At 42.1% G+C, this 24,941-nt stretch overlaps 1 protein-coding gene across 3 annotated transcripts; it reads left to right on the forward strand.

Moving 5' to 3' along the window:
• The first annotated feature begins 6,099 nt into the window (after nucleotides 1-6,099).
• LOC308578789 (uncharacterized protein C8orf48) lies at nucleotides 6,100-23,608 on the forward strand. Of its 3 annotated transcripts, none has more exons than XM_081179356.1 (7): nucleotides 6,100-6,278; nucleotides 6,582-6,789; nucleotides 10,455-10,716; nucleotides 11,768-11,893; nucleotides 18,115-18,347; nucleotides 19,916-20,068; nucleotides 22,878-23,608. In XM_081179356.1, the coding sequence occupies exons 3-7, from the start codon at nucleotides 10,512-10,514 to the stop codon at nucleotides 22,980-22,982; spliced, it is 822 nt and encodes a 273-aa protein (XP_081035482.1). In that variant the 5' UTR covers nucleotides 6,100-6,278; nucleotides 6,582-6,789; nucleotides 10,455-10,511; the 3' UTR covers nucleotides 22,983-23,608. The 3 variants fall into 3 exon arrangements, 2 of the variants coding, with proteins under 2 accessions (XP_081035482.1, XP_081035481.1); XR_014004096.1 differs by lacking the exon at nucleotides 6,582-6,789 and having other exon boundaries at nucleotides 6,119-6,278; nucleotides 22,878-23,106; nucleotides 23,177-23,608; XM_081179355.1 differs by lacking the exon at nucleotides 6,582-6,789 and having other exon boundaries at nucleotides 6,119-6,278.
• Nucleotides 23,609-24,941: the final 1,333 nt, after the last annotated feature.

The following is a 24,941-nucleotide window of genomic DNA, read 5'->3' on the forward strand; positions in this document are numbered from 1 at the left end:
GTATTTTGTTTTTCTAGCTTGATCAAAATTATTTATTATTTCATAACAGGTAGATAGTTAAGAGCTTAGGCGGCTTCAGCAGTGGGCACCTGGCACCCCCCAGAATTCAGCGCCCAGGTGCCCCACACCCCTTGCACTCTCGGGTAAAGATGGCCCTGCACCCTACCTTCAAGGAGCTGAAGGTGGTATACATGGTTCTTCTCCTCTGCATTTTATCCTCACAACAACCTGTGAGGTAGGTCAGGCTCAGATTGAGTGAATGGCTCAAGGTCACCTAGTGAGCTTCATGGCTGAGTGGGAATTTGAACCCTGGTCTCCCAGGTTCTAGTTGAACACTTTAACCAGTGTTCCTTCTGCAATGGAAAGACATTGCATCAAACCACCATAGAGAGCACTGGGTCCAGGTGATCTGTGTACCCTCTCGGACTGCTGCCCAGGTGCTAACTGGAGGTGGACAGCTTCAAGTCCTCCTCCCCCACCCCTTCTCTTCTTTGGACTGTAACTTCAAACAGAAGACTGCACACTGTAAAATAGGACACAAGACCCCGCTATGCAAGCACTCACAACACCAGTAAGAGGCAATGGGCTATATCCAGTGTTAACCCTATAGTAAGTCTGTAGACCTATTAAAATGAATGGACCTAAGTTGGTCATCATGGCCATTAATTTCAGTGGGTCTTCTCTAAGTAGGACTTAGCTTTGTTGTGTTGATTTCTATCTCCTTTGGTTAATTTATGAATGTTTATCTGCCATTAGCACTTCACATGTTAATATGTTATATATGTTTTGTGACAGATGTTCTTTCTATGACAATGGTACTGTATCTTTAATTTTCTCAGAAGGTACTAGCCTTTGCTGCCTTTACTGTCCACAATATAAACCAGTTGTGAGTGGTAAGAATGAAGAATGTTTAATTTAGAAAAGAACAGTCTCTCCTCAGGGAAAAAATGTTAGTGTCATCGCAAACCTTGTTATTATAAAATGTTGTAAAATAAAAGATAGGAGTAGACTTAGTTCTTCATTGCTGGGCTCTCCATGAGCATGTGTGTCCCTGAGTGAGCACTTCTACTGTACAAGTGAATGGCCTTTATCTATTTCTAGGGGAGGGGGTAAAGTTTTGTACTTTGATTATCTAGTTCTCATTGTATGAAATGCTTCTCTGTCCACAGAGTCAGGTCCAGCCTCAAGACATTTTGCTCCCTATTGCAAATCTCAGTTTGAGGTACCTGACTTTAATGCTGAAGTCAGCATTGCCCACTGAACTTATGGGCAAGAGGCTAGCATATGGGACTCAAGAGGGAAGAGGGGCAGGGCTGCTGCTGCTGCTGCTGCCGCCGCCGCCACACCAGAATCTGCCACCTGAGGCAGCAACCTCACTCCACCTAATGGTATAACCAACCCTGCACATAGTGTATTGCACCGCAAAGGATACAAAGAGTACAAGTTCTCTCTCTCTCTCTCGCTCTCGCTCTCCACACACACACACGTAATAATGATGGGCATATTGTTAACAACAGTGGGAAAATTAGAGTGTGTGCCCCTAGTTAGACATAGAGCTGATTTTTTAAAAAACCACTTAACATACAATTAAATGCACTTCTACAAGAGCTTGTCAGAGGCTCTTATGCTACACAGCACTAACACTCTGTATAGAAACAGCTTGAGAATACTAACACTGACAAATGTTAATATCCCATGACACAACTAGGCTTGGCTATCTATTAGCACCTTCAGGTTCTAGGGGAAAAAAACAACTGTTTACTTGCAAGAATGATGCTCTTCAAAATATAAATTATGACAGGAACAGGGGGCATTGTTGGAAGTGATGTGATCTGCAGAAAGACAACAAAAAGGCCTGGGTCGGAAATCCACAGACTGAAAGTACGGAAGGAGACATCTGGGCTCATAGCAAGCTTTGCAAGCATGCAGTAAGGGGCCCAGTTCAATTCCCAATTCTAGGTAGGCCTGGGAAAGACTCATACCTGAAACTCTAGAGAGTCACTGCCAGTCAATCAAGACAAAACTGAGCTAGATGCACCAATGGTCTGACTTTAAAAAAGGCAAATTCCTGTGCATGAGAAAGAGCCATAGTTCTGTGGAAGAACAAATGGCTTGCATACAGAGGATTTGGCTTCAGTTCCTATCAGCTCCAGGTAGGGCAAGAAGAAATTCCCCTTTTGAAATCCTGGAGAGCTGCTGCCAGTCAGTGTAGACAATATTGAGCTAGATGGACCAATTGTATAAGACAGTTCCCATGCATGTCACGCCTTGCAGGACTGAAGTGACAAGCATTGCCAACTTTTAACTGGCTCTTCTTTCTGTGCCTCTAGCAGCCATTTGATCTGCATCTATTTACAGTGGTACCTCAGGTTAAGTACTTAATTCGTTCCGGAGGTCTGTTCTTAACCTGAAACTGTTCTTAACCTGAAGCACCACTTTAGCTAATGGAGACTCCTGCTGCTGCCGTGCTGCTGGAGCCCAATTTCTGTTCTCATCCTGAAGCAAAGTTCTTAACCCAAGGTACTATTTCTGGGTTAGCGGAGTCTGTAACCTGAAGCGTCTGCAACCCAAGGTACCACTGTACTCTATATACAGTAAGTAAATCCAATCTATATATATTGTAAATGTATATCACTCCAAGGAGATCATGGTTGTACACAAGGTCCTCTCACCCTCCCCTCCTGTTTTAACCTCGTAACAGGCAGGTTAGGATAAGGGATAAGTGACCAGCTCAAAGTCACTCAGTGAAAACTTCATGGTTAAGTGGGAATCCTAGTTATGACATGTTTGAACATGTTGGGAATGTGGGCTTGGGAGAACACATCTTTGTTTGAGACTATCCTGCCATGTGATACCCAAAATCTTCTTGACACAGTGCATGTGGAAGGTATTGAGGCATTGTTCCCGGGGGGCGGGGTGTAACTTGCCCCCGATGCACTACCATAATGCAGCATGCTCAACATACAAGCCTAGTAGACCTTCATCTTGATATTGGTTGTTTGGGTACTAACTATAAAAATGATCTTCCTTCAATTGGCTTTAAAGTACTCTGTTTTTCAGATTCCACATTTTTGTCATTTTGCTGGGTAGAAATCAGTGGAGTACAGCTGATGGGACTGTAGTTACCTTACCTGGTTCATGGACAGCAGAATTTAAGTGTCCCCCAAGCCCTGAGGGAGGGGACTGAGGATTTTGAAAGATCTGGTAACTGATCTCCCACATTTGACCCTTAGGCTTCAGCTTCTACTTCAGACCATTGCTGTTTTATGGGAAAGTTTTATTGTTTTACTGCTGTTTTACTGTGATTGTTTTAACTTTTATATTCTTGTAGACCTCCTTGGAAGCTCACTGAGCTGAAGAAGACTGGCCTTTTCAATAAGTAATACATTGGCCTCAAAAGCCAGTGCAGGATTCGCTGCAGCACAGTAACTATATTTATTTACTTACAGTGGAACCTTGGTTCTCAAATGCCTCGGTACTCATACAACTTGGAACCCAAACACTGTAAACCTGGAAGTAAGTATACCGGTTTGCGAACTTTTTTTGGAAGCCAAACGTGCTCTGTTTTGAGTGTTACACTTCCATTTTGAGTGCCACACTTCTGTTTTGAGTGCCACTTCCATTTTGAGTGTTACGCTGAGGTCTGTCTGGTTTTGCTATTTATTTTGCTTTTTTGTTTCTGCTGCTCTTTTTGGGGGGGTGACAGTGTGGAGCCCAGTTCAGCTGATTGAGTGACTGCAGTGCATTTTTTATTGCTTTCATTTTATGAATCAATGGTCTCGTTAGATAGTAAAATTCATGTTAAATTGCTGTTTTAGGGGTTGTTTTTAAAAGTCTGGAACAGATTAATCCATTTTGCATTGCTTTCTATGGGAAAGTGCCCCTTGGTTTAGAAACGCTTTGGTCTTGGAACAGACTTCTGGAACGGATTAAGTTTGAGAACCAACGTACCACTGTATTTTGTTTTAAATATTTCCAACGGGGTGCTGCTTGCAGTTCATTCCTGTAAACAAAATCTACATGAAATAAGCAAGGCAATAAAAATGTATATATTCCTTAAAGCCCTAATGTTAAATATTAATATTAAATGAAGACAATGTAGCAGCTACAGAAAAGTACTGGACTATCCTAATGCTGGTGGTGAATCACGGTATGAAAGCAGAAATGTTAGAAGTGTGTAAGAAAAGGTTTTGGGGAACCTCAAAGCAGGGGTAGCTAACTCCTCTTCTCAAGGCCTGATCTGGTCCCCAAAACAAATTTTTATGCCACTTCCCAAGAGTCCAATAATTTTGCCAGCGGAAGCAAAAACTAAACAGACTCAGTTCTGTGGTTAGCAGAGTGATTTAAACAATCTACCCAGCCCAGTGTCTTTATGGTGTAGAATTCCATGGCTTTGGGAAGGTTATTGGTTCTCTCTTCTTTAAGGAAACATTGCAACAGATCTGCCCTAATGTCAGGAAGCAGGAGAACTTCAATACTGTAGTTGTGTTTATTTATGAACAACAGATCAGCAACTCAGGGGAGCAGCTAGGACGGCCATTGCAGTGTAGTGGCTAGAGTGTCAGACTAAGATCTGGGAGATCAAGGTTCAAATCCCCACTTAGGCCTTGGGCCAGTCACTCGCTCTCAGCCTAACCTACCTCGCAGGGGTGTTGTGATGATAAAATGGGGTGGGGGGGAGAGGAAAACTGTGTACACCACCTTGAGTTGCTTGGAGGAGAGGTGGGATATAGGTACAGTGGTACCTTGGGTTAAGAACTTAATTTGTTCTGGACCTGAAACTGTTCTTAACCTGAAACTGTTCTTAACCTGAGGTACCAGAACATGATTTCTGTTCTCATCCTGAAGCAAAGTTCTTAACCCGAGGTACAACTTCCAGGTTAGCGGAGTCTGTAACCTGAAGCGTGTAATAAATAATACACAGGCAAGACTAAAGTTCCAACCAGTTCCTAGTGACCCACACACCAAGAAAGAGGATGGTCATTTGTACTGGAGAGAAGGCGCATCTGTTAGGCCACACCCACTACAGATGGGGATGCAACATTCTCCTGCTCTAATCATCCTGTCAGAAATACCCTGATTCCTGCTTGAGCACATGTGTGAATGTGGGTTGGTCACATCTATCTGTAGCCACAGCCAACCTTGGGGTATTGAAAGACATAACACATTTTTATTACAGCATTGATGGAGATGGATTGATTCTGTAAATTAAAATTTAAGCCTTCTGTCCCATGTGTGTGGAATATGTGAAGCCCTTTTTAGCTTATGTGCTTTTGCAGCATTAGGCAATTTCATGTCTTATCCCTGTTTACTTGTGATCTGCTTACCTTGCCCTCGTTTGCCGCCATTGTTAAGAATAAACTTTTGCGGACTAGTAGCAACCTCATACACAAGTGTACAAGAGCGCCTTTGATTCCATTTGTGAAATGAGAGAGGTGGCAATGTCTGAATAATATCCTAACTTCATTTTCAGAGCCAGGCTTTCCCGCCTCTATTTCAAATAAATAGCATTTCTCGTTTTGAAAAAAGGCCACAGCTGTTGGTTCCCTTAAGATTGCTGATGGAAACTGAAAGACACTTACAGATGTTGTCCAATTTTGTTTGAAAAAAACCTCTAGCACCGTGATCTGCTTGCCTCTGCGCCATAAGCAGAGGACCTTTCTTCAGTGAATGAAGCTACCATCATAGCCGTCAACTTTTCCCTTTTTTTAAGGGAAATTCCTTTATTCCGAATAGGATTCCTCGCAAGGAAAGGGAAAAGTTGACAGCTATGGCTTAGTAAAATGAACCTAAAAACGCAACCCACCCCCCTTGAGCACGTGCTGATTGGTCCGCCATCCACCCTGGGATGGGGGGGGTGTGGAAACCCCTTCTAATAAAAGTCCCTGTGGACATGTGCAGACCGCCTGCTCTAATTAAGTATTTAAATATTCCTATTACATTATATAAATGTCTCGCCGCCACCACACACAAACACGACATCGCTCCAAATTATTTGTGGTGGGATTCTGGCTAGGGCAGGTGAAATTGTGTCTTGCTTGGCAACCCCAAAACCTGCAAAGGGCGATCGCGCTGAATGCGGGTGGGAGGGAACATCAGACCTAGATGCAAACCAACCACTCCAAGCAGAACCCGAGAGCAACGGCAACGTGAGCGGGAGGGAAGTTAAGAGCGTGACACCCGCTTCTGCCTCGCGGGAGCCATGGCAACTGCAGCGAGCGGCCTTCGACAGGGAGCGAGGCGGGCTGGGCTTTGATTCAAAGCCAAGCTGCATTTAGGTGAGAGGCTCGGGGGGGGGGGGGTTGAAAACAAATGCATGTAGCCAGTCTATCTCTGGCGTTTCCTCGTCTTGGGAAAAGGAGGCCCAAAACGCCTACTCCCCCCCCGTCTTCTTATGGTGTCTCCCCCCCCCTCCTGCATTTAAGAAGAGAGGATTTAGTCATGAACGCTCCCCCTTTTTTCAGAGTTATCATTTAGCTCTGCGTCGCTGTGCTAGGATGTAGCAGCTGCTTAAGCTGGCAACCAGCTGCCCAGCTTTTATCGGCTGTGGCTGCTTTTATTAATATTGGTCTACCTTACAGGGGTGTTGTAAACATAGGAGTGCTGAGTTAGGCCGTTGGCCCATCTCCCTCGGAATTATCTACCCTCTACAGTTCACCATCTGGCAGTGGCCACCCCACCCCCTGGGGTTTCAAGCACGGGTCTGTTCCTGGAGATGCTGCGTTTTGAACCTGAGACCTTTTGCAATGCAGAGCTCTGCCCCTTAACTATGTGGCCCTTTTCTCATAGGTCCAATGCGAAATGAGTGGTGAATAGTAATAGTTATCACGATCACGTACGCTTCAGGTTACAGAAGCTTCAGGTTACAGACGCTGCTAACCCAGAAATAGTACCTCGGGTTAAGAACTTTGTTTCAGGATGAGAACAGAAATCGTGCAGCGGCGGTGCAGCAGCAGCGGGAGGCACCATTAGCTAAAGTGGTACCTCAGGTTAAGAACAGTTTCAGGTTAAGAACGGACCTCCGGAATGAATTAAGTGGTTAACCTGAGGTACCACTGTATTCAGTTAAAAACAGCTCTGTACAGGCAACTACCCATTTATGTGTGTTAAAGGCACTGTGCATGCACGCATCACCACGAACCCAGAAGTGGCACCCCAAAAGAGTGAGAAAACAGCAAAAAAACAAAACAAGAGATAGTGCCTAGCAATCCTTTGCACGCGCAATCTTGAGAGCCCTTGCACCAGTACATTTGAGACTTGTGGAGAGTTGGAGTTTGAGCAAGGAGGTTTGGAGGGAGCAGTTGTGGTGTTTGCAGGCTTTTTCTATGGTGTTCCTGATATATACGATTTTTCTTAAATGTGTGGTCTGTGAAGCTGTTGACCTAACTCTTAGTCCTTATTCCCAGGCAAAACAATAGGTAAAGGTAAAGGTACCCCTGCCCGTACGGGCCAGTCTTGACAGAGGGTTGTGCGCCCATCTCACTCTAGAGGCCGGGAGCCAGCGCTGTCCACAGACACTTCCGGATCACGTGGCCAGCGTGACGAAGCTGCTCCGGCGAACTGGCACCAGAGCAGCATACGGAAACGCTGTTTACCTTCCCACTATAAAGCGGTACCTATTTATCTACTTGCACTTAAGGGTGCTTTCGAACTGCTAGGTGGGCAGGAGCTGGGACCAAATGACGGGAGCTCACCCCGCTGCGGGGATTCGAACCGCCGACCATGCGATCGGCAAGTCCTAGGCGCTGAGGCGCTGAAGTCCTGAAGGAAAGTCCTAGGCACTGAGGCGCTGAAGTCCTGAAGGAAACCCACAGCGCCACCCGCGTCCCTAGTAGGCAAAACAATACGTAATCCTGAATACACATGGGAATAAGCTTCACTGACCACAGCAGAATTTGCTTCTGAATGAAAAAGCATCAGGATGTGCTGTCAGGATATGTAACTGCATCTGTGCAGATCTCACCTGTCCCTTTGTTGCCATAGCCTGAATTTAGATTGCCTGCTGAAGTCACCCAAGTATTCTAATTTGTTCCCGACTATAAACTTGCCTGAAGTTGTCAGGAACATGCCAAGTTGGTCCTTTTTAAACATGGACAGAAGGTAATTTCTGCTGCGCTGCTAAACTATGCTTGGGTGCTTAAATAAAATAAAAGAGCATTTATCCAATGTACCTTCTGGATACATGATAGTCCTGATAGCATCATTGAAGTAAAATGCATTTGTGCTTGTTTAAAAAATATGGGACCTTATCTTCTCAATTCTTTTAGAGGGTTACTTCTTTATGTATGAAGGTTTTTTGCTTTTAAAATTAGGCTACCAGTGTGCAAATATTTCTTATAGAATATGTAATTTTTATCATGCCAATGTGTACTAGAGGCAGTTTGATCTTAGCTACAGAAAAAGGAATTGTATTTCCCTGCTAGAGTTAATTGTTTTGCTTTGTCTCTGTAAAGAAAAAAAGCTTAACAAAATAGAATCTAAAGTACCTGCCAATTTTTCTGGGCTTGTAGGATTTATAAGTACAGTGGTACCTCGGTTTAAGGACAGTCCAGTTTAAGAAAGGTTTGGTTTACAAACTCCGCAATACCGGAAATAGTGTCTTGGTTTGAGAACTTTACCTTGGTCTAACAACGGAATCCAAACGGTGGAAGGGCACCGGCGACGGGAGGCCTCATTAGGAAAAGTGTGCTTCGGTTTAAGAACGGTTTTGGTTTAAGAACGGACTTCTGGAACCGATTAAGTTCGTAAACCGAGGTACCACTGTATTAAGCAATACATCTTTTTTAAAGCTAGAGGTGGGAAACTGCTCTGAGTGCTCTGTCACTTGAAAATATGTTCAAGTGATACGAAACCTTTTATTATATGCTTCTCTGTTACTCATCCATGTATTTCCAGACCTTATCTGTGACCATTAATTTTTTTTATAAAAATAATACTTGCAGCATTAGGCTGTTTAGTGTGGACAGGCAATACCCTATTGATGTTCCAGGGTTACTGTGTCTTTTAATTAAAAGTTTTATCTAAGTATTTATGTAAAGTTTGCAGAGTAAAAAAACAATGATAGTGAATATCACTTGTATTCGCATGTGTGATTTCAATTTCTGACGAGGAGCATGCAGCAATTTCTCACCCAAAAGACTCACACTATTGTCACTCACTCTGATATCTTCCTAATACTAGGCAGAGGCTCTTAATTTTCACAGGCTTTAAAGCTTTTCAACCTCTTCACTTTTATGGTTTATTTATGGGGTGCTGCTTTAATAGAGTTACTGTTTTGTGTTTTGCTTATTTTATTGCATTAATTGTTGTATCATGCTTTAAATATTTTATTGTAAGCTGCCTTGATAATGTATTTGTAGGACAGAGTATACATCTAAAATGTATTTCACAAGTTCTTAGGATATACATTGGCTGCCATATTGTTTTTGATTCAAAATTATTGAACCTAAATGGCTTGAGACTGGGATACCTGAGTTACTGTCATATTCTGTAAGAACCAAATGGCCTTGGTGCCCTAGTTGTGAAATTCAGTGCCAAGCAAATTTGTCTGGTGTCATGATTACGTACTGTCTTTTCAGTATCAGGCAAACTTCTTTTTACCTGTGCTTTCAGTGCCCAGTACAGTGGTACCTCGGGTTAAGAACTTAATTCATTCCAGAGATCCGTTCTTAACCTGAAACTGTTATTAACCTGAGGTACCACTTTAGCTAATGGGGCCTCCCACTGCGGCCGCGCCGCCAACATGTGATTTCTGTTCTCATCCTGAAGCAAAGTTCTTAACCCGAGGTACTATTTCTGGGTTAGCAGAGTCTGTAACCTGAAGCGTCTATAACCTGAGGTACCACTGTAATTTTACTCCTTCTGTTCCTTTTTTTTTTTTTTTTTTTTGGAGGGGAGGGTGGTTATTCACATGTGTTAGGTGCTTTTTTAATAAGCTACATTAAGCCTTGCTTTAAGAGAAATTGGAGTATAACATTTCATAAAACAAATAATGACCTCATTGGGGCACAAGCTTTTGTGTACTAGTAATCCTCAAATAATAATAAATAGATTGTAGTTCAGTTAGCCTTACTCCCAGGCACACACAGCATTGTAGCCTTAAGTTTGTACCCAGTGTTAGTCATACTGGGAGTAAAACCATTAAAATTAATGAATGTGACTAACAGATCCATTAATTTCAATGGGTCTGCTTTGAGTGTGAATTTGGATGCAGCCATTAGTCTCTAAGATGCCACTTATTTTATTTTTTGCTACAACAGACTAACATGGTTATCCTCTTGGATTTTATTCATAAATGTGGGGATTGTGCAATTAATCACTGGTGGTATTGCTGCATTTCAGACTAATATTCAGAGTTCATTGCTGACTGTTGTGCTGACAGTGTACAGAGTGATATTTTTCTATTAGCTCCCTAGTATTACATCTATAATTAATTTTGCATTGATTATTTTTAGTTGAACATCCTTGTAACTAGCTGGGCAGACAACTCTGGGACGCATGTATCAGAGCAGATGGACCTGAGGAGGCATTGCAGCAGCTCCATCCCAGACTATTCAGAGGATACGTTTACATCTTTCAGTGAAGGAGAGGAGGAAACCTACAGACAATATGAAAATGACCCATTTGAATCTTATTACTCTGGAGAGGAGTCAGAATGCCGTGCTGTGTTGGATCTGTCTGAAAGCATATGGCAATCATCAAGTCAAAATGATGAAGGTGTGTTAGGTTCCCTATGCATTTTTATCAGTTCTTCATTCAATCCTATGATTAGTGGGAGGAGACTTAGATCAGCAAAAATGCAAAGGAAAGCAGAAGGGGGGAAGACAGAGAAAGGGAAACGTCATTTGCAGTGTTCACAGCAGAACACTCAGAATACTGGTTTACCAGGTCAGAATGTTATTTTTGCTGAAGACACTTAGCAATACTGTACAGGAAGCATTATGCACCAAGGAGGAAGTGTAGATGTTTAGTGGTGGTGATGGTAGGAAGACCTTCCATCTTCTATATGTCTTGGGTTCACCTGAGTAAGTGCAGGTGATCACTAACTTCCCTTTGCTAGGGTGACAATTGTAGACAATTGTGCTAGAGAGACAAAGCTCTCTGCTAATGTAAGAGAAAGGCAGAGATGTAGGAGGCAACTAATACAGGAAAAGCTGAGGAATCCTGCACCCATTTCAGGTTCTGTACTTGTGCCATCCTTTCACACCAGTGATAACTACTTGAGCAAAACAGTGCAGAAGGCTCTACACACATTTTCCTCATACAAGCCTGCTCTTAGTTCATGTTGTACAGCCAGACCATTCAGCCCAGGCTAACAGTGGCTGCATGCCCATGTGTTGCAGCAGCAGGGAAGGGTGGACATGGCAAGAGGTGGTAGCTATTCTGTATAAGCATTAATGTGAAAAGTGGATGACATGCCATCTAAAGTATATTTACGCAGAAAATTAGCCCTAATAAGTTCACCAGCACTCAATTTAAGGAGAGCATAGGATTGCAGCCCTACTGTTCATCCTGTGTACATTTAATTGAGCGTAACATCTATTGTGCATGGAATGAATATGAATATAAGAAGTGTGGGGGCTAAACTGGACCTGCACCTGGTTCTATGTCAGGTGGCTTTCCTTCTTTGATTCCTGTGATTTCCAGGGCATGTACATTACAGGAAAGTTGCCCCATGTGAAGGCCTGTTTATTACTCCTTTGTGTGTGTGTGCATGTTTTACTCTGTTCCAACACTGTCCTCCTACATACATTGCCTTTCCCCCCAGATCAAAAATCAGAAGTTTTGGAATCTGCAGTTGTAAGAGAATATTTAACTAGAAAATGGATCAGTCTCCTGAAAGAAAACAAGGCTAGCACTCGGCTAGCTAAACCTGCCATTGAACCAATTAACAGTGAGTCAATTTTTAGATGTGACTTGTAAATCATTCATTCATTCATTCATTCATTCATTCATTCATTCATGTAGTCCATTTGACTGTTGGACAGTCTGTACTCACTTCCAGTCTTCTTCTTCTTCCCTACAAAGGATTTGAACATAATTTCTAAGTGAGGCCACCACTGCAACTCAATGAAGCTTGCAGGGACTTCCTTCTTTCCCCTGATAAGCATCCTCTTTCTGCTTTTCAAATTCCCCAGCTTCAGTTCAATAATTTGTGGGCCTGGTGTCTTTTGGGCAAGGGGGAGGGAGCGAATCTGCCCAGTAGATTGTGACTCACCTCCACCACCATTATTCCTAATCTGTCCTTCACCCTAAGGTTCTAGGGTACATTACAACACACTAGTAAAAACCATGTTGGAGTGAGTTCTGGAAGACCTGCTCCCTGCCTTGCAAGCCTCCTCCATCTGGCCTGGGAGGTAGGGGCCCTGACTGAAAAAAGCTGAGGCTTTTGGGCTGGGATATTGTTTAGTGGTTTTTGTTGGGGGGAGGTGTCACTGTGAGTTTTTTGTATGTTTATATTAGATACTGTGATTTATTTGGAAATTGTTTAGTTTGGTTGTGTATTTTCAAATATTTTAGGTATTGTTTAACTATTTTTGTTATGTTGTAGTTACGTATTTTTTCATATCTTGAGCATGGTTTGAACTGTGCAAAGGTGGCATACAAAGATGTAAAAACAGATTAAAGCAAGTTACAGTCATAGAAATTGTTTACTCAGAGGTCTCAGGCAAATGTCCAACAACCAGAGATGCTTAAAAAAATTAATTGGAATTGCCAGGGAATGAAGTTGGAACATATGCACATACAGTGCATGCCTGTCTTGCCCTTATTGGCTTTTTGGTCTTTTGGCCCTTATCTCAGCTGCTTTGTGAAGAGGCCTTTGTGTGATACAGTGTGACCATTTTAGCTGTTTTCATTCTTGGAAGTTTTTGCATTTTTATTTCATCATAGCATTTGGGTGCTTCCCAAGTTTAAGTGTGTGCATTTGAAGCAATGATTCAAGCGAATAAGTTGATGCAAATGCAGCTGGTAGGTCAAGGATGGGGAACCTCTGGCCAAGCCATGCCTGCTGGCCTTTCACTTGACATCATATATTACTTAAGGTAGGGCAGGTAAGGACATGGCTAGGCCAAAATGGGTTTGCATGGGCAAAAAAACAGCTCACATGCAGTGTTGTAGCTAGTAGCTCGGTTACCTAGGGCGGTGCGTGTGGGCGGACACAAGCCCCATGCTGCTGTTTCGGGCAGCGCACAGTCTGCAGGCGCCCAAGCCACCGCATCACTCCCAGAAGAGACAAGTGGCTCGGGCAGGCCCCGTGGTAAGTGCCACCCCCCACACTGTGGTGCCCAGTGTGCCCTGCTCCCACACACCCCTACCTATGCCTCTGCTCACATGTCATCATTGTACTCCATCCGACTGCTAAATCTAATAACAATTACTATTACTATTATTATTATTATTATTATTATTATTATTATTATTATTATTATTATTATTAATATGCTACCCATCTGATTGGGTTGCCCCAGCCACTATAGGTGGCTTCCATCAAATTAAGGCATCAAACACAGCAAAACATCAAACATTAGAAACTTCCCTATACAGGGCTGCCTTCAGATATCTTCTAAAAGTCAGATAGTTTTTTATTTCTTTGACATCTGATGGGAGGGCGTTCCACAGGGCTGGAGCCACTGCTGAGAAGGCCCTTTTCCCTGGTTCCCTGTAACTTGACTTCTCACAGAGAGAGAACCATCAGAAGGTCTTTGGAGCTGGACCTCAGTGTCCGGGCTGAACTGTCTATGGGGGTGGAGACGCTCCTTCAGGCATGCAGAGCTTAAGCCATTCAAGGCTTTAAAGTTCAGCACCAACACTTTCAAATGTGCTCGGAAATTTACTGGGAGCCAATGTAGGTCTTTATGGACTGGTATTATATGGTCCCGGCAGCCGTTCCCAGTCACCAGTCTGGCAGCCTCACAGAGGATTGAGGAGATAAAAATCGAAATCCAGTTCCACATCCCTGTGCTAGATGATTGACTGGAACTAGCTGCATGGAATGTGTCTTGTTGGTGGACATATTTCCAGTGGCTTATTGTATATTTATTAGGGTTGCCATATGTCCGGAATTTCCTGGTTATAGCTGGTATTCAGCCCTCATAAACAGCGTCCGGGTGGAAATTGCTAAAATGTCCGGGAACATCTGGACATAAGGGAGTCCATGTTGGAAATGTAGATTTTGGCGAATTTCATTAAAAGCTCAATCCCCCCCCCCTTTTTGAGATTTTTCAGAAAAAGTTCAATAGCTTTGGGCAAAACTAAAAATGACTTTGTCCATCCGAAAAGAAAGCTAAACAATTTTGTGCTGTGTTCAGATTTTCACTTTTTGAAATATGGCAACCCCATATTTATGGGTACATAAATCTTGATTTTAACTGTTAAAGCCTCTACAGAAAGCTTTGACAACAAGCACCAGCCTACAGAATTCTGCCTTCAAAAGTGTTAGCATAGGTTCCTTGACTTGGCTTTCTGATCTTCTAGCAAAAACTCTATTAAATTGTGTTATGTTTGGGTCAACCAATATAGTCTTAATCACACCAGTAGCATCTTGCGAATGCTCCTTTGAAGACAGAACAGTAACAGAACAGTGAAATAACTGCATATGCTTTTATATTCTAAAGCCCCAAAATGCATCCCTGGGTTTTAATAAATGCTGGAATCTACAGCCACAAGAGCCTCTTACAATTTGTTTTATCCACTTGGAATTGGTAGGGACAGCTTCTTAATCGTTTTTATGCATAATTGAAGATTAGCTGCAGGATAATTAAGGCCTACTCACTAAGCCCAGGAAAACATAGCAAAGATTATGGGATAATACATACAGTGACTTGCAATCTCGATCACACGCTGTCTGCACAGTGGTACCTCAGATTAAGTACTTAATTCATTCCGGAGGTCTGTTCTTAACCTGTAACTGTTCTTAACCTGAGGTACCACTTTAGCTAATGGGGCCTCCTGCTCTGCCGTGCCGCTAGAGCACGATTTCTGTTCTCATCCTGAAGCAAAGTTCTTAACCCGAGGTACTATTTCTGGGTTAGCGTAGTCCGTAACCTGAAGCGTCTGTAACCTGAAGCGTATGTAACCCAAGGTACCACTGTAGTCCATTGGCAGTAGGAGTACAATATGGGCATGTCTTTAAGTTAACACCTTACATTAGAAACTTGACAGTACCAAATTATCAAAGGTTATTCACCAAAGCCAGACTAAACGTCTTTCCTTCTGCAGTGTTGGATGGCAGGTTGAGAGGAGTTCTCTAACAGGATAGACTTTGCTCGTGTGCCCAAGACATCGATTCTATACAACATATTTTGCTGCACTGTTCGAAATACGAGCAAGCCAGGGTTGAACTGATACTACCCTTGCTGGAACCTTTCCTGGGAAAATCAGAGGCTCACTATGTCAGGTTCCTATTGGAAGACCGGACAAATGCTAGAACATTAGCAATGGCGAAGTTTTTATCAGTGGTTGCATGAACCAATGATACCTATCTCTAAGTCTGAACAAAATGTTTGTTTAACGTGGAGGTAGGCTGTCTGAATTGTGTATTGCTTTGTAACGATTTGTTGGGTCTCTGGACCGTAATAATGATTGATTGATTGATTGATTGACATAGCAATTTGTACGTTTGAAGTATCCCTTTTCAGGTAATGCTGCAAAATAAAAAAATAAATGCAGCCTTTGAGTGATACTGTGAAAGATGACTCAAATGTTTACTTATGAAATGCCCTAGATAGCAGTGTGCTTGAAATTACCCATTGAGGTTCCCTGAACGAACAAATGTCCAGAAACCCTGCTGAGAAATCCCTTTAATATTTTCAAGGTGTTTTGCAATATCTGTTACAAACTTTGAGTTTGGGCATGTTGTGATTGCCAGCAACACATTTTCCTCTGTTCCCCTGTTTATGTGTATTTAGTTTAAATCCAATGATAGATAATTTGTTATAGTTTGGTTGGTCATAATCAAGGTATTGCCCTTCTGTGGGTTTTATATATATATTTCTATTGGGCCAACATGGCTTTCTGTGGCTCTTGACATAAATTATAGTGGTACCTTGGGTTAAGTACTTAATTCGTTCCAGAGGTCCGCTCTTAACCTCAAACTGTTCTTAACCTGAAGCACCACTTTAGCTAATAGGGCCTCCTCCTGCTGCTGTGCCGCCGGAGCACGATTTCTGTTCTCATCCTGAAGCAAAGTTAACCCGAGATACCACTGTACAAGGAATGTGAAATACAATCAACATAGGCTGGCTTATTTGTAAATCCCATTCAATTCAGTGGTCTTGTACCAGATCATTACTTGGATAAGGTCTATAGCTTTCTTTTTAATTCCATTTTTCAAATGACCCTCTGGGCCCTCTCCTGGCACCAGCTGTTCACTGGGAAGGGAGGGGAAACCGTTTCTGTAGAATTATCTTCCTTGCAAATACAGGTAGCCGTTTACACAGAGGTTACTTTCGAAGGCACCATGCGCTGGTGAAATAATGTATAATTGAAACCCATTGAAAAAGGCTGCAAGCACCCCACTCTGCCCCCATATTGAATGTGCGTAAACAGGGGGGCTGCCTGTATGCATAAAATAGTCTCTGCAGCTTGCAATTGCAGCCATATAATATATGGGATGCAGTTGAATTTTGTAGTTTGATGCTTTAAGTATCTGTTAGACAGGATTTGCAGTTCAGTAGTTAGTAGACATTATATACATTCTTCTGCTGAGATTGTGGAGTTCTTTTTTGCCTTTTGCACAGTTGTTGCAGATAAAAAAGAGTGTTGGAGAGTTTTAGTTTCCTTTTTTTTACAAACTTTGTAAAAAGTCTGCGAAATGAATGACAGGTGAAACTTCAGCATTTTCATAGAACTGTAGAGTTGGAAGGGACCCTGAGAGTCATCTAGTCCAACTCCTCAATGCAGGAATATCATTTAAAAACAAACAAACCAGAAAAGCACTAGCATTGTATATGAATATAATTTATTTGAGGTTGACCAATGAAAATAAAATTTTAAAGAATCTAACATACATAGGATCTTTATAAGATAAAAAGAAATCAGAAAGCAATTACAACCTTCTAAGAGAAATTGCAGTGTTTAGAAATTTTGCAACTTGCTTTGTAAAACAGCAACAACAATAATTAGAGGACCACCACCCCCGCTAAACAATCAGCAGAGACTCTTAAAATCATCCTAGAGATTATCTTGCCCACCATTAAAGAATACAATGACTACATATAAACAAAGCATGAGGCACTACTCCACCTCTTCTTTATTACAAAGAAACCATCTGCTATCTACAGGAGCTTCTTACAGCTACCCTCTAAAAACATTGAGGATAAGGTATTAAAGTTTGTTATAAAAAAAAAGTTTTCCTGTATTTCAGAACAGATACCCAGTTCGAATAAGGTATACCATTCTCATAAATAGAGGCAGGTAAACCCTGCACCCAGGGCTTGGACTGCCAAACTTGTCAGCAGTGCACCTGTGGAGCTACAGGTCCCCAGCTGAGCATAGCTAGGGCTGTGAGCATGTGGCCCTCTTGCAAAAGCCCACATCCCACTGGTGGTCTGTTCAGGAAGGGGAGAAAGAAGCCCTCTCTCATCTGTCATCCATGGATGAGCTGTTTTGGTTATTATCTATATGCATCCAAAGCCCCAGCTGTTTAACACATAATCTGTTGGATTAGAGCCTAATAGCTGCCTAGAATTATTTTCTGAATATTTTTTCATGTACTTTCCTCATGCACATTGTAATTTCTGATTTAAAAGGAGTCAAATTAAGCAATTATCTGAAACTGTTTTCATTAATGTCTGCACTGAGGGTAATTCTTGTGTCACTTTTATTTACCACATTTCCATTTTCTTTTAATTACCACAAATTCTGCTGTAATATCAAGCATCTAATTATTTTTTTGAAACACATGCTTCCCCCTTTGTTCTAGGGCTATTTATTTTCAGTTGTTTTCATGGAGAGGCTTGTAGTCTGCATAGAGTGTATTGTACACTCCGAGTTGTGGGAATACTAATTCCTGAAGACAGGTTGCACATATGGGAGTTGGAGGAGTCTTTTCCTGCCTCTTCAAGTAGTCATGTTTATATGTATGTAATTTTTTTTCTGGTGCAATATTGACAGAAATTATTGAGGTATCTGAGGAAGAACTGAGTGCTCTACAATCCTTTTGTGCCATCAAAATAAATCAGCTCCATAATACGCCAAGCCCAATGCCATTGAAGAGGAGCAAGCATAATGAACAGAGGCACACATTCACTTCAGAGAAGCCGTTGACATTTGATTTGAATTGCACTGTCCCTGATCAACTACTGAACAGACTCCGTCTGAAAAATATCAAGGAGATACTGAAACAGGTACTAAAAGAAGGAATGGATCTGTCTTTAGTTCCAGGAAATGTTCCTGACAAATGTTGATTATCTTTGCTAATAAAGATGTTGAGACTTGACAGGTACTGATCCTTTTATGTATATTATTGTCATTAAATGACAAAGTTCTTTTCTTAGCACTGAAACTAAAACATGAGGTTGGGCTTGTTTTTTCCTTGCATTACTAATGCAATCCATATTTCAACCAAACTATTTTTGTTTACCATCACATGATCTCACAAAACACATTAATGTGTACATTAGTGCAACTCAGCTCTCTTAAAGTTTTTTAACATTCATGGTATTGGGAGCTTGTTTGTTTTTTAAAAATGAGGCAAAGCAAATTTGTATTGTGATTAATGTAATTAACTCTAGTTCTTCTTTAGTGCCTTTTTTTGTTTCACACTACTCTTGAGTATGAGCAGGGGTGCTCTATGATGTCTTGATTCCAAAAAGATGGTGATGGTAGTGCAAAAATTGCTCATTCCAAGTCTTGCTCATTCAATTTTGTGTGAAAGATTAAATGCCCCAAAAGCACTATAAGAATGTGTCCTTAAAAGAGGACTTGTACCCAGATCAGCAAAACCCAAGCCCAATTCTCTGTCTGATTGGGAAGCCAAATGCAGTTATGAGTTTCAGGGATGCCCTTGAAGGATGTTCTGTCTTCTGGCCACATCCTCTGGAGGTCCTCTGAGGCCTCCTTTTCACAGGGATGTGGTGGAATAGATGAGATGTGTAAAACACAGTGTTACCCAGTAAATACGCATTAACAGCTCTGTGGTATTTTATATGTGGTTGTCTTATGCAGGAATTTGATATGTGATTGTCTTATGCAGGAATCTTATGTGTAGGTCTTATGTGTTCATATGGAGGACATTGGTAAAATAAGCCTAATTTGCTTATTCTTGGTCCAGTAGTGAACCCACATTAATGCATGACTTATAACATTTAACCTCACAAGCCACATAAGTGGGAATATGTACTTGAACTGTGCAGCAATCTGTCCTCCAGTTTTCCAAAGCTTTCTTGCCCTGCAAAAAAAAAAAAAAAAGGCTTTAATTCTTCTGCCTCATTCTCAGGGCACTTTACAGCGCAGTCCTAACATTGCCTGCTCATAGGTAAGTATAAACTGTGTTATTACCAAACAAGCATGTGTAGGATCAGAAACTTAATAAGTGTTTCAGGATTTCTTTACAGTGGATCCCTTTTTAAAAAAAAGTTAGTCTTTTTGATACCTTTTGGTGGCCAAAAGTTTTGGGCATGTTTGCTTATTACAGGAAAAGATGGGTACATACCAGCCATTAAAATACAATAGCTTCAAAAGAATAAGACCAGCCTTAAGTGAAACAGAGGTAGTCTGACTGCACAGGGTATTACATGGGGGGAAAACAAATGTAAATTTAAAAAGTAACTTGGACTTGGTTATTGATCTCATTCTGCGGGGAAAGTTTTTTCATTAAGTAGTTTGCATTGCCTTGGAGAGCATGGCATGTATAAAAGTTAGACATAGATAGTATTTTAATGATTTTAATAGCTATTTCTTACTTTGCTCTCAGGTAGCAGACACTGAAATGCACCAACCTTCACAATGTGCCCATTGCATCAAGAAAAGGGCAGAGCTGGCCAATGATGCATTTCTCCGACGATGGAAGGCCTTGATGGAAGAGGTTTTACTTAAAGAGAAGTTGGAAGACTACATGTATACCAAAGTAAGTCAGGATTTAGGTGGAGAGAGAGGCATTTTAACAGCCTAACAAATAAATATAGATGAATTAGATTCCTGTATCGCAGGGGGTTTAACTAGATGATCCTCAGGTGCCTCCCAACTCTACAACTCTATGATTCTATGAGTATACTTATTTACAAAACTTTGGATTTCCCCAGGTGTCCATGCAAACCTTTTGTTAGTGGTTTATGGCACACAAAGCAGAATAAAAAGAAAGCAGCTCCCTTCCAGTTTGCAAAGCTTTCCTGTTTAATTCTTGTTAGGTGGTCCTTGTTCCTGTCAGTTGCATGCAGTTGCTCTCTTTCTGTTTTCCTCTTTTGCAGCATGTGGAAGATTGACACTTTACTTTACTGCACAAACTTCATGAACAAAACATCCCCCTTGTTTCCTCTCTGTTCAGCTTGCAAGTTTTGTTCAGGACTCAGAAAAACTGGCTTTCTTGTTTTTTTATCTTGGTGAAATGGTTGTGCAAATTCCCCATGTGCAAATTCCCAATTGCACTGCTGTACTTACCAATTCTACGAGGGACGCAGGTGGCACTGTGGGTTAAACCACAGAGGCTACGACTTGCCAATCAGAAGGTCGGCAGTTCGAATCCCCGCAACGGGATGAGCTCCCGCTGCTCGGTCCCTGCTCCTGCCCACCTAGCAGTTCAAAAGCACATCAAAGTGCAAGTAGATAAATAGGTACCACTCCGGCAGGAAGGTAATCGGCGTTTCCGTGCACTGCTGTGGTTTGCCAGAAGCGGCTTAGTCATGCTGGCCACATGACCCGGAAGTTGTACACCGGCTCCCTCGGCCAATAAAGTGAGATGATCGCCGCAACCCCAGAGTCAGTCACGACTGGACCTAATGGTCAGGGGTCCCTTTACCTTTACTTTACTTACCAATTCCAGCCTGTATTGATAGCTTTAGGGCAGCCTTCCTTGAACGTGGTGCCCTCCAGGACCTCAGCTCTCATCAGCCGAGCCAGGACAGCTGAGCAGGAGACTAATCGGAGTTGTAGCCCAAAATAGCTGAAGGGCACCAGGTTAGAGAAGACTTCTCTAGACATTTCCTGGGATGCTCCAGCCCTTTCCTTCTCTGTGGTCCAAGCCCCCATTTGGGAACCAATTTAACTGTTCTGTTTCCAAATAGCATTGCTTTTATTTCCATTTCTTTTTTTTTTCCTAACCCCCAGTTGCAGATGGGGGATATCATGATCAGAAGTGCAGGGAAAGGAGTGTTTAACCATTTCCCCAGCACAACCATCCCACTGAAAATTCTACTGCAATCAGTGCAGTAGCGGTCTGCAAGATATAAATGGAGAACACAAGAAGAACTCAATTACGGTTACTATGGGCACAGTCTATGAACAAATGAACCTGGCATGCACCAAGTCTGTCTACTTGAGCCTGTTTCTGTCCTCATACTAGCAGCAGTACTTCCAGGTTCTAGGCAGAGGGGCTTTTCTAGCCCTGTTACTGAGAATAACCTTTAATGGAAGGCACCAGGGTTTGGACCTGGGACCCTCTGCATGTTCTCTTTCACTAAGCCTTTCTGTCTCATTGGTACAGGGATTTTGTTGATAGAAACTTCGTTTGCTCATGCATTTCCCCGCTGTGTTTTCTTGCTGATGCTCAAAATGTATGTCACTGTCCTGGATAATAACCTGTATTTGCTTAATCGGTTTTATATTGCTTTCACAATATATCCAGAGTGCTCAGGGTAGGGAATAGCAGTCATACATTTAATGGAAGAGTGGGTGTTCAATAGAACTCACTGTGCTGAATGTTGTGTCTGGTATCTTATTCATGACACATGAACAGTACATGAATTATTCACGGTATGAATGTTACATGATAGTAATATTATAAAATACTTTCAGTACTCAAAGCATTTTGTATACATTATCTAGTTGCTGTATTTGAGGCAGCCCTGTTAAGTCAGTTTTATTGGTTTGTTTATTTATTTGTTTAGGAGTATTTATACCCCGCCTACTAACCAAAGTTCTCAAGGCAACTTACAGTATATATTCAAATAATTAAAATAGATGGTGATACAGAAGTCACTACAGCAGAGCAGAGTTTGTCAGTCCCCACTGCTGCTCTTCTCCAGCATTCCAGCAAATGCCATTCAGCAGCTGAACCTTCTTGCTGTTGAAGAGACTAAACGTCAGTCACATACAGGCCAGGATGTCCTCACTGGGTTGCTGCTACTGATGTCTCTCCCAGGCCCGGCCCTGGGTGCCTCCCTCCCAGTTCTCAGCTAGAAGGTCAAGCAGTCTTTAATTCAGTCCATGTCTCTTTTGGTCTAGGGGTTTCAGGACAGCACTTGAAGGGGTTCCCTTCATGGGGCTTGTGGCGGCCCTTCTTGGGAGCCTTGGTCCCATGTTGCAAATGGGATGGGCACTGAAGCTGAGAGCTCACCTAGTGAGCTCATGGAAGAGCAGGGATGGTGAACCAGTTACCCTCTAGGAGTTATTTGACTTCAACTCCCATCAGCTCCAGCCAGCATGGCTCAGTGGTCAGAGATGATGGGAGTTGTAGTCCAGCAACATCTGGAGGGCCACATGTTCCCCATCCCTGTGATAGAGACAAGATTCAAACCAGAGACTTCTGGATTCATAGCTTAGTTTCCTAGTCATTATGCTGCAAAGATGAATAGAATTTCATTTGTTCTTCCATACTCTGGAATTAAGGCATGTGCATGGAAATTGCAGCTATAGCAAGCATTACTACATTAAAAAAAAAGTAATGGCAAGAAGCTTTTGTCCGAAGGAAAGCCTCTCATCACATCTTTCTCTCCTTCTAGGATTCTCTCACCCTCATTGGAGAAATACACAGATGTCTTCCGAAGCTGTCTGAGGATCCCAGGAACATATGGCAGGAACTGAATGAGAGAGGTCTGAAAGTATAACACCTAGATGGGTTAGAACATTGATCAAATCTACACAAACTGAGCTATGCAGGATATATTGGACAAACTATTTTCTGGACATATATGCCCCTTGCGATTGATATGGTTTCTGGGGTCCAACTCTGCATCCTGTCCCAGAGTCAACAGAGAAATATGCTGCCATCTAACTAAATATTTTTTTCAGATTATAAAAGGTAGTTTATTCTCATTATCATTCTGATAAGCCATAAGTATGGTTTTGGTGAGTTTCCTTTCATGATTTGGGAGCTGTGCACAGTTGCTTCTACCTGTAAGGAAAACAAATGGCTTTTTTAAGGCAGAGAGATATAAGGAAGATTAGGTTTCTGCACAGTCTGTGTCTGCTGCCACTGCTTAAATTGAAAGCTGGAGCCCCAGGTAGAAGGAGAAACAGTGGAGCAAGAGGAAAGTTCCAAAGGAAGAGCAGAAGAGGTTAAATGAAGTGGGTTTTCTCTATCTTTCTAAAAACACTAACAATATAAACTGGAATTAATCCATTACCCTGAGGATTCCAAGACAAGAAGCAGAGATATTAAAAAAGTAATGTTAGTTTGTTGAACAAAGCAGTTGACAAAACTCGAATAAAATGTTCAAATGCTATTCTTACATTTGCTTTGTTCAATGTCAATTGTTTTTTCCTGTTGTGAAATGTGCAGGGAATATGATTGAAGGGCAGAATAAAAACATAATAATTGTCTCTCGAGACAGATGGATGCCAACCAAGTCCAAAGAAAAGAGGTTTATCTGTCTCTACAAGGGATAAAAGCTCTGAGGTGTGTAGCAAAATCAGAATGTCTGCTGCTGTTGGATACACTTATCCACATATTGTATGTATGAGACCAATCATGGGTGGACCTGAACTAAGTGTACCACCAGGGAGTTTGGGAGAATGTGAGGCTAACGTCCAATATCAATACGAAGGTCTACCAGGCTTGCATGTTGAGCATGCTGGTGTATGGAAGTGAGTTTTGGGCAACTTATACCCACCAGGAGTGATGCCTAAAAGCCTTCCATATACACTAGGTCAGGAAGATTTTGGGCATCACAAGGCAAGACAGAGTTTCAAACAAGGATGTGCTCTCCCAAGCCCACATTCCCAGCATGTTCTGTCTCAGCAGTGTCTATGCTGGCTTGGTCATGTCCACAGAATGGAAGATGGAGGGATCCCCAAGGATGTGCTCTGCAGGGAGATGGCTTCAAGCACTAGTAACTCTGTGTTATAAAGATGTCTGCAAGTGTCACATGAAGGCTAGCAGCATCAGCCCCTTGCAGACGATAGTGCCTGGAGGCAGTCAGTCTGGTTGTGTATCCAGCAGTGACCAGAGTAGGAATGACTGCTGGGAGGAGCAAAGAGAGAAGAAATGCCATGGTGCATCTGCAACAACACAACCAGATGCCTTCATCTGTCCCAGCTGCAACAAAACATGTCTGTCATATTGATCTGTACAGCCACAACAGGTGCTGTAACTCTCCCAACAGTTTGACTTCACCCCTGAAGATGCACTCTTCCATTGCCTCCCAAGACAGATGAATGCCAAGAACAAGCAACATTCTGCACAACTCATCTTAGTACGATATTCGCATAGTCCCTTTTCACTTGCAGTAATAGCAAGATATTCCTCATCCATGTAACAGAAGGAAGAAAATATGTTGTGGCATGGTTGCCAGATACCAGTAACTGAACCTTGGCTTTTTGCATCCAATACATGTTTATCTACCACTGAACATTACAAACAAATGTCTGTTTTTAATATGTACTTTTTACAACACGTTACTGCACAGAAGTACACATATGTTACTGTAGGTACAGCTCATATGTTCAGAAAGTGGCCGTCTTCAAGCTCATGCCATTTCTCGTTACAAGCAGCAACCCAACATTTATTTTTTTGTCTGTGTGGCAACTGTTTCTTCTACCATTGTGGGTTGACTTGGTCACAGAGA

This window comes from Podarcis bocagei, assembly GCF_964188305.1.
Source record: "Podarcis bocagei genome assembly, chromosome: Z".
Taxonomy (NCBI): domain Eukaryota; kingdom Metazoa; phylum Chordata; class Lepidosauria; order Squamata; family Lacertidae; genus Podarcis; species Podarcis bocagei.